This window comes from Acipenser ruthenus, chromosome 18, assembly GCF_902713425.1.
Source record: "Acipenser ruthenus chromosome 18, fAciRut3.2 maternal haplotype, whole genome shotgun sequence".
In the NCBI taxonomy this organism is placed as follows: domain Eukaryota; kingdom Metazoa; phylum Chordata; class Actinopteri; order Acipenseriformes; family Acipenseridae; genus Acipenser; species Acipenser ruthenus.
The window spans coordinates 11623570-11635837 of record NC_081206.1 but is presented as its reverse complement, the minus strand read 5'-3'; the positions used below and the strand labels follow the sequence as shown (position 1 = coordinate 11635837).

Here is a 12268-nt window from a genome sequence, read left to right as displayed (position 1 = left end):
GCACACCGAACCCCGTCTGTCGCCAATGCCATCCCGCTCGCTACTGCCTATGCGCAAATGCTCTACGTTTCGGAAACATGAAATCCATGCGCCCATCTGAATTTATCACAATTGTAATTGGATTATCTATTCCAAGTCATGTAAACACAGAAAAGTGTCGTTTTCAGAAAACCAATTTGCTGATTCAATACCCGAATATGCCATACATTCGTTTTCTAAAGGCTTGATCTCATGTAACCGTAGTGAATGCGTGTCGGTGTATAATTGTTTAATTACCCAGCCAGGTTTAACACGTTAATTAATTCCGGGGAGTATAAAGGTGCTGGCTACGCGTTTATCGGTATGCAGCTGCAGTGTTTGATTCTGAACTGAAGCGTTTACAATGGGGTCGCGCAGTGTTCAGACCGCGCTTTCGCTCGCTTTGATTTTACTTATGCAGCTCCACGGCGCTTTTGGATGGAACTGGCCGGATCAGCCGGTTTATAAACCAGTGCTATTTACCGCGCCGAGAGCGGTATTTCAGGCGAAGCCCGCCCCTCTCGCCGTGCAGAGAGCTGACCTGTCGCTGTTGAATTCTGTCACCCTGGACTGCAGGAAAGACGCCATCGTCGTGACCGTGAACCGGGACTTGTTTGGGATCGGCTACCTGGTGAGCAGCGCCGACTTGAGCGTGGGGTCAGCGGGCTGCTCGGCCACCTCCTCCGACAGCGTCGCCAACACGGTTTTGTTCAGCATCCAGCTCCAGGACTGCGGCAGCACTTTCCAGGTAACCCTGCGTGTCGATCGCATTTGTTATTGCGGTAACCAGTAAAGTAAACTGCCAAGTGGGTAGCCCAGCTTTCTTTATTGCTTGCACTTCAGTTACAGTAGTATGCACATTTTATTAAAACACCAAAAGATCTGTTATTTGTAGCACTGTCTGTATAGACTTGCCTGCATGAAAACCTCAGTCAGAGAGTGAATTTCAATATTCTGGTCAGCAATATAGAAACAATAGGATGTGTGGCTTACTTCTAACTAAATTAGACCATGGCTAATTTTGTCTTGACAGTTTCCCAAGATTAAGTTGCAGTGATTTAGATTTCCTCTGCACAACACAATGGGGTGTTAATACATGTGCACACTACTGTATATACCTACGGATTCAGTAGTGCATCCTGATGAGCTGGAGAGAGTTTGTGCTTTAAGGTATAAGGGACATGTGTTCCACTAATCCTAAATTGATTACTTTCTCTTTGCAATGAGGGGCACAAAACCTGGTTTAAAATATGCTGCCAGGATGGATCTGGTCATCCAAATAGTCGGCTTCCTCCTTGTGATACTAGCCACACAAATGTAATAGCTGCTCAATTCCTTGTGTACCTTAAGGGGTTAAAGCACAAGACCACTTCACTTTTTTATAATCAAGCATTGAAGGATCACTTTTCAACTTCTCTCCCTAGGTGTTCCCAGACTTCCTGAGCTACACAAACCATCTCTATTACAAGCCTGCCAGCGTTGGCATCATCACCAGGGTTAATATGGCTAATATCAGAACTTGGCATTTGTCTTCTGTAAAGACCAGCTTCTCTTGTATTGGATGTTGAAGTGTCTTTCAAATCATTTTTTAACCTTCATGCCCTATCCCGTGGGTGTTCAATCAGTCCTGGAGGGCCATTCCATTTTTAACAGGTAAAACAGGGTCTGGGGGAGGTTTGATTAAACAATTCAGAATGGGGTTGGAACAAAGAGCAGGAGTGGAAGGGCCAGTGTTGGGCACCCTGCCCTGTCGCTGTTTCTTGTTGGATATCCTGTGTTTTTGCTCCATTGGGCGTGTCTTCAGATTCTGTAGTCCTCAAAACTGAACAAAGATTTGATGTTTAGTCTAAATTTGAATTTTATTTTTTACCCACAGGTGATATGCAATAAAGTGTTTGGAGCAGGGGTGGCTAAGGTTGTTCCTGTCACTGTTGGTCTTGTTCCAATCATGTACTGATCTGTAATTGAATGAATTAAACCTCCATCCAGACCCTGGAGTAGTTAATCTTAACTCTGGAGTGGAAGGGTCCCCCAGGACTGATTGGACACCCCTGGCATGGTGGGTTCATGCAGCTGTTTGTTACCTGAGCACAATTCTCTGCCAGATCCCAGAGGATCACTCCAGTTAACTCTAGTCTTAAGATTTGGTAGTGCTTTTCTTTGCTGTAGTTCAGAGTAGAGGTGTTTTGTATAGCGTGCTTAACCCTTTAAGGTCCAAGCCTCAAGTCAGATGCTTACCTAGGACCAGAGTTTTTTGGTTGTACTGTAGCATCTTGGGATTGGGTGGGTTGTGTTTTTTACATTCTAAAGTACTTCATTTGTTCAACACTAGTGTTAAAATGTCATGTGTTCTCTGCTTGGAGATGCATTTATAATGTGGTCTTGTCTGACCTGAGGGACATTGCAGTACTTCCTGACAGTTTTGTTGAAACAATATTGATTGGGCAGAAAACAAGACCTTGCTTTTACCAGAGTGATTGCAATGTCATAATATATACTGTGGGGGGGGAGGGGAGGGTCTTCATAAGCAGTAATGGACTTTAGGGTGTGTGTTGGTTTGCTTTTTTTTTTTTTTTGTTTAAATCTCAAAATAACACTACTTGATTTCATTATCGGTAATAAAAGATGTAGCTGATTCAGTTAATGATACATTAATCTGCTTATAGCCACTCATTTCTTGATATTAATGTTGTAAATGTGATGCAGAATAACACATTGTTTATTACCAAAATAATTAAATCCAATTTCCTGTAATTGTTCTGTGTGCTGCTGTAAACTCTCTCCACCCTTTTAAAAGTTAAATACCTGTCCTCGGACAGTGAAATTCAATCCCTCCCCTTTCCAATGATGGTGGTTTTACAACCTGTACAGCAAAGCATTGTGGCCCAGCAAGTCAAAGAAATGAAGTGTTGGTACGTCTCCGCATGTCTCCTCACTCTCACGTGATTTTCACACTCGCACACGTGGTGCGCTTGCGTGTTGGTAGACACAGACGGCTGCTGTATTTTCAGCAGTTTTAATCTTATCACTTAAATACTGCAGCAATGATCTTAATATTCATATTGAACTAAGCTACAATATTTTCTCATTAAAACTTGTCCTTTGAAATTGATGTTCAGCTTTTCATATTTTGTTGTGTACTCATTTAATCAAACAAAGTAGTGTAAGAAGAAGTTTTTCAAATAAAGTATGCTTATTTGTGAATAAAAAATGACAACAGAGTCGCCGTCCTTGTTGTGCTGCCAGTGTCATTAAAGACACTCGGCTAAAATCGTGAAGTATAAAAGTACAAACTTGGCAGCAGACTGTCTCTCTTTAGTGCGGATGCAAGAACTGTGTTGAGAATTTTAAGAACACGCATTTGAGAGCAAAAATGTTATGAGATTTTTAACTTTCATAACTGAAGAGGTACCGGGTGGGGCTGCGTCCCGGCAAGCCCCAGCACAAATGAAGCTACTGGACAGGCTGCACCATCGCTTACGTGACGCAGCTGAATGAACAGAAGAGGCGGGTTGGGGTTGGGGTTGGGGTTGGGGTTGGGGGGGGGGGGGTTGGGGGGGGGGGGGGGGGGGGTTGGGGGGGGGGGGGGGGGGGGGGGCATTGGGGAATGATGTCACGGCTCTGATTGTCAAGGCGTACCCGGAGGTGCTGGCAGAAGCGTTTGACCGGATGGGGCGGGACACCTTCCTGGGGGCTGTCGCACCCATTGAACTCCAGAGCCTCCTATTGCTTGTGGGTCCTGCTACCCTGCAGTCAACACCGTGGCCAGGCCCGGCATTAATATATATATATCTATATCTATATATATATATATATATATATATATAGTTAACTTGCGAGGTTCAGGGGGCGTGGAGCTGGGGGCCTCTAATCTTAATTTTCTAATCTCCTGTTAATTAGCATCTATTTAAGACCTGATCACCTGCACCTTTTTTGTCTAGTGTTTCGTTTTAGTAGCAAACACTCAGACGCCGCTGTTTCGTGCTTCACCGCTAATATCTAAACTTCGTTGTCTCGTTCACTGCAGGTCATTTCTCTGCACATCGCTGCCAAGATATTATCAATAATTTTCCTACCTGCTCAGGTGATCTTTCTTTTCAGTCAGCTTCATGAGCTCCAATGTTACTCTTTCCTGTTCCACCTGGTCTCCACCTCGGCATCGGAGCCGTCCGGGGCGCAGCTTCATTACTCAACTTGTCTGCAACTTTATCAGAAAGTCTGGTCCTCCGTTAAACTTTCAAGCTCCTTCGACAAGACATCGACATTTCCGTTGTCTGCGATTGCCTTCCTTTAGCTCTATTTAATTTCCACCACGAGGCCTTGTCTGCGGAATCTTTACTCCTCGCCTGCAATCAGACGCCCCTCCCCCGCTCCCACAGAGCCAGCACAATTACCGTTCCATCAGAAGATCCTGCCCTGGACCTCCATCAGCTACGTTCAACCTTTTAAAGACATATCCAACCCATTATAAGCTCCATTTCAACCAGTGGTGGCTCGTGACTTGACTGGTCACAATATGCTCTAACACTATTGTACTGTAACTTTTCCACCGGCGCCTCACAGACCATGGTTACCACGGCAACGCCCTCATTGAGTGACTGCGGGGAGTGGTAAGTTGCTATGGTGACCAGGCAGCTTCATTAGGCTCTGCGTGCTCTGTGCCTCGGTACTGCAATCTTCCGGCTTCCTGTTGCTGCTCTTTCACAACTGGCAGAGACTAATTCAACGCGCCGAACCATGACATCTAAATACTGCGTTAACTTATCTATATTCATGACTAACTGTCCTAAAACATGTCTGGAATATTTTATTCAAATCTAAAGCAAATGTTGTTCTACATAGACAAGGATTTAATCGTAATAACTTAATAGATTCTACCCTGCTTCACTCAAGTCAATGGTTTAATTCCAATCATAACCTCTGGATGGCAGTATAATACCAGAAGTTCTCTCTCTATATGTATTAAACCAGTTTGGTATCGCTGCGAAGCTCGGACACTACAGCTTTTCTATCTATTCTCGCAGTTATCACTGTGAGGGATTCTCGGGAATTCCCCTCCTGCCTCATCCTTTGTCTATCTATATCAACTGACATTCTTCAATTTCAACTCTACCTGCCCCCCACTGCCCTTCGAGGACATGGTCATGAAGCCACGCACTTGTCGGCTTTCTGAGATGCTCCAAATCTACCGTCACATTAACTTCCAGCTTCCCTGCACCAGGCTTCCATCCCAATGACCTCTTCCTGTTCCCGGATTCGTGCTTCCTCATCTGGCTTCTCTCCTTCAAACCAACAAATTTCACCAAGGCACTTTATTCAACCTTCAAGTTACCATTTCAGCAACGTGAGCTTCCAGTCAGAAACGGAAACCATGTCCTACAACTATCATCATTTCAGTCAAGTGTCCTCCTACCCTGCGATTAGACAATACACTCAGACTGCTCCCGACCAAATCAATAAACTTTGCAATAGCCTCGGAGCAACGCATTCTTCATCCTCTCGGGTTCTACAGCGGCCTCAGCTCTATGCATTCTTCATCTCTGGCTTTATCTAAATCACTTTTCACTCAAAGACCAATATCCACCGCATTCAGCAGATCTCTGTGCTCTACAGCAGACCACCACACTACCGATGGCAGTCCACCGTTCACCACTACAGATCACTGCTTCAGCAGATCTCTTTCTACAGCAGGCCACTGCTCATCATTGACCGCGCTTCATCGTTACTTCAGATCTCTGCACCGTTCAGCAGATCCTGTCCTCTGTTAATTGCTCCTCACTGCAGCAGATCTCTGCTTCCTCTTCAGATCTACTCACTATTATAGCATGCAGAGTTGCTCTAGTTTACAGTTTAAATCTGTACCTGCACTACTCCAGAGCTTCCAACGCTTCCACTTTCCTCCAATATGCAGATCACGGCAGCATTCCACAATCAAGGCTAATGCTAATACCCATCTAATCAAAATACGAGGTGCTTGACCTTCTCGGCAATCTATTCGGATGTCCTCACATCCTCTCAAATATTACAGCATTAATGCATGGTGAGAGACGTGGTATGAGACTGGAAATCTGTCTTGATTATGAGTTAAGGAGTTCCACTACTAGGAGAATGACTGGAGTTGTGAAACCCAATCTCTGAATGTGAGTTCACCTTTTCCATTTCAAGCAGACAGGATAGTAGCAGACCGCTGATCGATCCTGTATTAACTAACACACAGGATGGTCGAGCCTCCGTTTCCCGAGTCGGCGCGGGGGTTGTGAGCGGTGAGCCGGGGATACAGATAATAATTGGGCATGCTAAATTGGGGTGAAAATCGGGGTAAAATAATTGGCGACGACTAAATTTATAAAAAAAAATAAATAAATAAATAAAACACATAGGATGGTCGACATCTCTCTTCCCTTGTTTCCAGAAAATGGAGCACAAAGGGTGCTGAGCTTCCCCAGCAGTCAATTTACAATGTTCGTGCAGTTCCAGCCGCTACCTCAACCCTCAGTTCCAGCTCCCCTTCGGCCTCTACTTTCGGTATCCAAGTTCCGTCAGCTGGTACCGTCTGCTGCTGCTGCCCCCCCCCCCCTCCAGACTCCCCAGCTTCATCAGCTGCTATTTGACTGAATCCTACTCTCAGTAACCTGCTTAAATCTGCTCCTCATTTCATGTCTGCAGCCCTCGTCCTTCTTAGAGCTTCATATTCTACAGCTTGATCAGTGTTTTCAGCCTTCTGTGCCCAGAATCGGATTCATCCTATTCCTTCAAACAAAACCAGATCCTGGCTTTCATCATCCATGGTAGGGATTCTCTCTCTCTCTTCTCCTCCTCCCCCCCCCATTTTCTCCATACCAGCAGTTCGCCTGACCCTCTGAGATTCTTAAGAGCCTTCCCTTCTGCCTCACCTTCCCGTCTGTCTACATCAATGAACATTCTCTGTTTGCTCATTCTACTCTTCGGAAACGCCACTTCGCCCCATACAAGGATCTACCTATGGAGATCATCTGCATCTGAGACCTCTTCTGTCTTCTCAGGAGCTCAGAATCCACAGTTTCTTCTATTTCTAATTTTACTCCATCATTCTGTTGTGTACCTCCACGACGGATCAATTTCAGCGTGGTCACTTCATTCAGCGGTCAAGCAGAGTCCCCTATCTGCCCATTCTTTTCAACATCAAGGTATCTCTCTGCATCTCAGCCTTCTTCAGTCTCCTCAGAACTCGAAGTTTCTTCTGCTTCTAATTTACTTCATCATTCGGCCGTACCTCCAAGATGGATCAATTTCAGCATGGTTAGTTCATTCAGCTGTCAAGTAGAGTTCCCTATCTTCCCTTTTCAACATCAAGGTATCTCCCCTGCAAGAAACTTTAACCCCCCCCCCCCCCCTAGCCCCCTAGACCCTCAGTTCATTGATTCCTCTCGCTCCTATCATCACTCATCACTGGTTCTCAACCCACCTCTCCACCCTCCAGAGCAAGCCTCCCTCCTCTACTCTACCCCACTCCTCGGATCACTCGTCACTGGATCTCAACCTACCTCGCCTCCAGAGCACGCCTCCCCCCACCCCACCCCCCAAAATCATTCTGTAGGCACAGCCCCCTCTGCTGCAAGGGCCAACATCAATCACAGCCAGATCATGAATGTGGAGAGCTGGCCCTCCTTCTGCAGTGGATTCTTTCATTCATTCTCCTCTCATAGTTGCAGCCCATTTTAAAATCGCTAGCATGCCCGGAGTGGGGGCTACCTGTCCGCCGGGGCCACCACAGGTTTTTCCCCTAATCGGCCTCAAGGGTTTTTTTCCTCTCCACCGAGCAGCAGGTATACACATAGTTACATCCTACTAACAATTACTAATCTCCCTCTGTTTGTCCTGTTCGTCCTTCTGGTCTTTTGTTTATGATATGCGTTGGCATGTGCTGTCTTTTGTTTGTCTCACGGTGTGGGAGTTTTCGTGAGGTGCCGGGGGTCCATCCTTTGGGGGGCAAGTGAGTCTCACTTCCCCTACCTCAGGGCTAGGCATGCGCCTCCCTTACCTTCAGGGGGGTTCTCACCGCGTGAGTCAGAGCGGACCCCCGGCCAAACTCTATCCTGTCGCAGCTCCTGCGCTCATCTTATCTCACTCGAGGCTCTGTTCTATTCTGCCTCTCTTCAGGACGTGGTCACTCGTGCTGAGTCCTATACTAACCTCTATGCTTTGTCCTTATTTTCAGGTCCCAGACAGCGTGACGTCTCGGCCAATCAGGGGTTTTACGAGCGCCCCTTACAGAAGCCTCAGATGCTGGGTACCTCTCTCATCTCCTCTCGAGGGGCGGCTTTCCAAGTCATAACCCTCATATGTGTTTTCGGTTGCTGGGTCCTCCGCCCCTGGGATGTGCGGCATCGTCGCCCTCAGTCAGTGACCTCTTTTCTATCCTGTCTTCTGTTGCTGGGTCCTCTGCCCCTGGGATGTGCAGCATCGTCGCCCTCAGTCAGTGACCACATTCTGTCCTACTAACTGCTCCTTGCTGCTTCTTCTGCCTTATCTTTCACCCCAGTGCACGCCCAGTGAAATTATATATATATATATATATATATATATATATATATAATATATATATTTATTAGTGAGATAGCAGGGAGGGGGTTAAGGCCTCCCTGAAGGAAAAAAAAAAAAAATGTGAAAATGCACATTGGTTTAGTTTTATTGTTTGTACTGCTTTGTTTAATTTTATTTGTTTTATTATTAATTATCCATGCACCTGGTAGCTATTATTAAATTTAAAGCCAGGTGCAGGGTATTTAAGGAGAGCAGTTAGTCTGCTCTCGGCTGCTGAGGAGAAGGAGGCAGAAAGGAGTGCTCTGCTTCCTGGCAGTCGTGAGGTAAAAGTGTGCTGTATTAAACATGTGTGGTTTTTTGTTTAGTGGGGAAACGGCCTAGCTGTCCCACTTGTAGTCAGGGTGTTCCTGAAAGTTGAGTTAGAGCTCCAAGGGGAGTTAGGTGTTTATTTTTTGTGTTTGTTTCTGTTTCATTCTTGTCTTCATTAAAAATTAGTGCAACCGCGCAAGAAAATCAATTTCAGTGTCCTGGGTCGTATTTTTAAAGGGGCAACGAACCCGAGAGGGTGACGTTTTTTACATTTGGTGGCAGCGTGTGTGGGCGCCCCTACGACCCAAAAGATAATGGATTTAAAAGAGTTGATTGAAATGACCAATCGGAACATTGCTGCTCAGAAAGAGCAGACAAAGAAGTGGAGACAGGAGTTGGGGCTACCTGATCCGGAGCCCACAGAGCTAGACCTGCTGCTCCAGAAGTGGGAGCAGGCATGGGTAACTCCGCAATCTCCCAAGCCAGAGGGGAAGAGCTGCCGCTGCCGCTGCCGGAGCCCAGAGGGGAAGAGCTGCCGCTGCCGGGCCCAGAGGGGAAGAGCCGCCGCTGCCGGAGCCCAGGGGGGAGGAGGCAAAAAGCATACCACCACCACAGCCCCGACCACCACCCCTGCGGTCCAGTACGGCACAGCTGCGTGCGGTCCCTCGCCCCTCGCTCCTGGACACACTGTCGGTTAGTCTTGCCCTCCCTTCACTAGACCTAGAGCCCAGGAGTCGGCAGAAGCGGACACAGTTCTCCACCTGGTTCCCTGCTCCGCTCCTCCCGGACACTAAGACGTCGCTGCACTGCTCCCAGACGTCGCTTAGGCTCCCCCTGGTCACTGCTTCGCTCCCCCTAAGTGACCGGACGTCGCTACACTGGGTCCCAGCTGCAGCCTCCAGTGCCCTGGTTGTCGTTCCAGTCGCCCCTGACAAACCGTTGGGGTCCCTCGTCGCCGGTGCGCAGTCCCTACTTGGCTGGGCTGGGCCGGGACGTGGACCGATCCACCCTCGAGTTCGCCCGTGGAAGAGGGAGAAAATTGACATTTGTGGACTCGAGGGTGGGTGGTTATGTTTTAGGGGAGGAGGTGGCCTTAGAATGGCCGTCAGTGTTGCACACTGGGGGGGGGGGGGATGTGTGAGATAGCAGGGATGGGGTTAAGGCCTCCCTGAAGAAGGAAAAAAAAAAGTGAAAATGCACATTGGTTTAGTTTGTTTTATTGTTTGTACTGCTTTGTTTTAATTTTATTTGTTTTATTATTAATTATCCCCTGCACCTGGTAGCTATTAAATTAAAGCCAGGTGCAGGGTATTTAAGGAGAGCAGTTAGTCTGCTCTCGGCTGCTGAGGAGAAGGAGGCAGAAAGGAGTGCTCTGCTTCCTGGCAGTCGTGAGGTAAAAGTGTGCTGTATTAAACCTGTGTGGTTTTTTGTTTATTGTTTGGTGGGGAAACGGCCTTGCTGTCCCACTTGTAGTCAGGGTGTTCCTGTGTGTTTAGTTAGTACTCCTTTGAGGAGTTAGGCTTTTGTTTGTTTTGTTTGGGGTTTATGAATAAATATACAGGCCCTGTCCTGTTTAAATAACCTCTGTGGTCCAGTAAATGTTTCTTTTACAATCAAGGTCCTGAATTGTAGCAAGGCACCCCTACTTTGTTACTCTATCTATCTATCTATCTAGAAAGTGTGTCCAGAAATAGGGCGTGGCTAGGGTTTCACTTTTTCTGTCGCTATTTTTCTGTCAGGAATGTGGCAGCCCTGCTTCCAGCAGCTCTCAGATGTTTATAACGAATATCTTTGTACGGCCTTTAGTTACAGTAGAAAGTTGTGTGAGGTTACGTACCAAATGGGATCTTCAGTGCTGAAGTCTCGTGAACATACGATACTGCTTTCAGACAGGTTTCCTTCCAAATTAAACTTTGCACGTGTGTTTTTTTTTAACATGAGGAGGCAATTTACCAACCCTTTAGTTGTACCATGTTTTGGCCGTGCATTTTCTATAGTGTGAGGAATGTGCGTGCTATGACACATGCTCATGACAATGGAGTTAGAATTTGGAGTTTCTAAACTACATGGAAACATGGCCATTGTGTACTACAGCCTTTAGTTTTTCAAAAAAAATAAATAGGGTTAATGATGTCAATTTAAACAATAATTTAGTTTTATTCAAAGACTAGGATTTCAATTTGTAATCACATAAGAAAATTTACGAGTGCGAGGAGGCCGTTCGGACCATCTATGCTGGTTCAGTTCCTAGTACTTGATTGATCTCAAAACTTTTGAAGAATCCAAATGATTCAGCAACAACATGACGAGGCAGCCCAGTCCATCCCCTCACCACTCTGTGTGAAGAAGTGTCTCCTTCCATCTGTACTTAATCTGCAGTATTTCCACTTTATTTCCAACAGTGTCATCTGTTCCTGGTTTCTTAACGATGCTTAAAGTATTGATCAGGGTTAACTAGATCAGCTTCAATCATGTCCCCCTGATTCTTCTTTGTTCTTGTCTGAACAGATTCAGTTCTTTCAGCCTCTCTTTGTAGCTCATTCTTTTAAGCCCTGGGAATGGTTCTTTTAAACAGTCTGTTGCCACACAGCTGTGTCGTCTGGTCTAGGTCTTTGAGGAAGTCCAGTTTTCTGCCATTATTTTATTATTAATTTCTTAGCAGAAACCCTTAGCCAGGGTTACTTACAATTGTTACAAGATATCACATTATTTTTACATACAATTACATTATTTTTTACAAATTATTTTTTTTTAAATACAATTACCCATTTTATACAGTTGGGTTTTTACTGGAGCAATCTATAAAGCACCTTGCTCAAGGGTACAGCAGCAGTGTCCCCCACCTGGGATTGAACCCGCGACCCTCCGGTCAAAAGTCTAACCACTAACCACTACTCCACACTGCTGCCCTATTTGCAACTTAATCACATTAACTGTTTAATTATCTATTTATGATAGGGTTTAATTACCGGTGATTAAAAATCACATTTTAAAGACCGAACACATAGTATTTAAACAAAAATGTATGCTTTAATTAAGTTAGACGATTTACAAATGGAATAGACATAGATAGAAACAAGACTATTTTCATACAGTAACACTGAGCTATAAAGCACAATGTGTTCAACAATATTAATCATATGCACAACAGTGCAAATACAGTAATCAATATAATAATAAACAAGTTAAAACAAACACATCAAACAGTTAAACATGAGTTTGTACCAAACATATGTGCTACATATCAGCAAACACAGGTACTGTACATGGGTGTTGCAGTGCTGTGTGTGTGTGTGGTGCAGACACAGGTACTGTACATGGGTGTTGCGGTGCTGTGTGTGGTGCAGACACAGGTACTGTACATGGGTGTTGCAGTGCTGTGTGTGTGGTGCAGACACAGGTACTGTACATGGGTGTT

The 12268-nt window shown here is 45.7% G+C and overlaps 1 protein-coding gene across 4 annotated transcripts in view; it reads left to right on the top strand.

The window, feature by feature from the left end:
• Nucleotides 1-359: 359 nt before the first annotated feature.
• LOC131696659 (zona pellucida sperm-binding protein 3-like) overlaps nucleotides 360-12268 on the top strand; it is a 28569-nt gene continuing 16660 nt past the window's right edge. For 3 of the 4 annotated variants that reach the window (XR_009307670.1, XM_058991220.1, XM_058991218.1), the window contains exon 1: nucleotides 360-766. Coding sequence is in view for 3 of the 4 variants with exons in the window: in XM_058991220.1 (XP_058847203.1) it covers nucleotides 383-766 (384 nt within the window). In the remaining variant the exon portion in view is untranslated. Of the gene's footprint in view, nucleotides 767-1442; nucleotides 3127-12268 lie in introns of those variants that run through there. The other variant, XM_058991217.1, reaches the window with a different exon arrangement.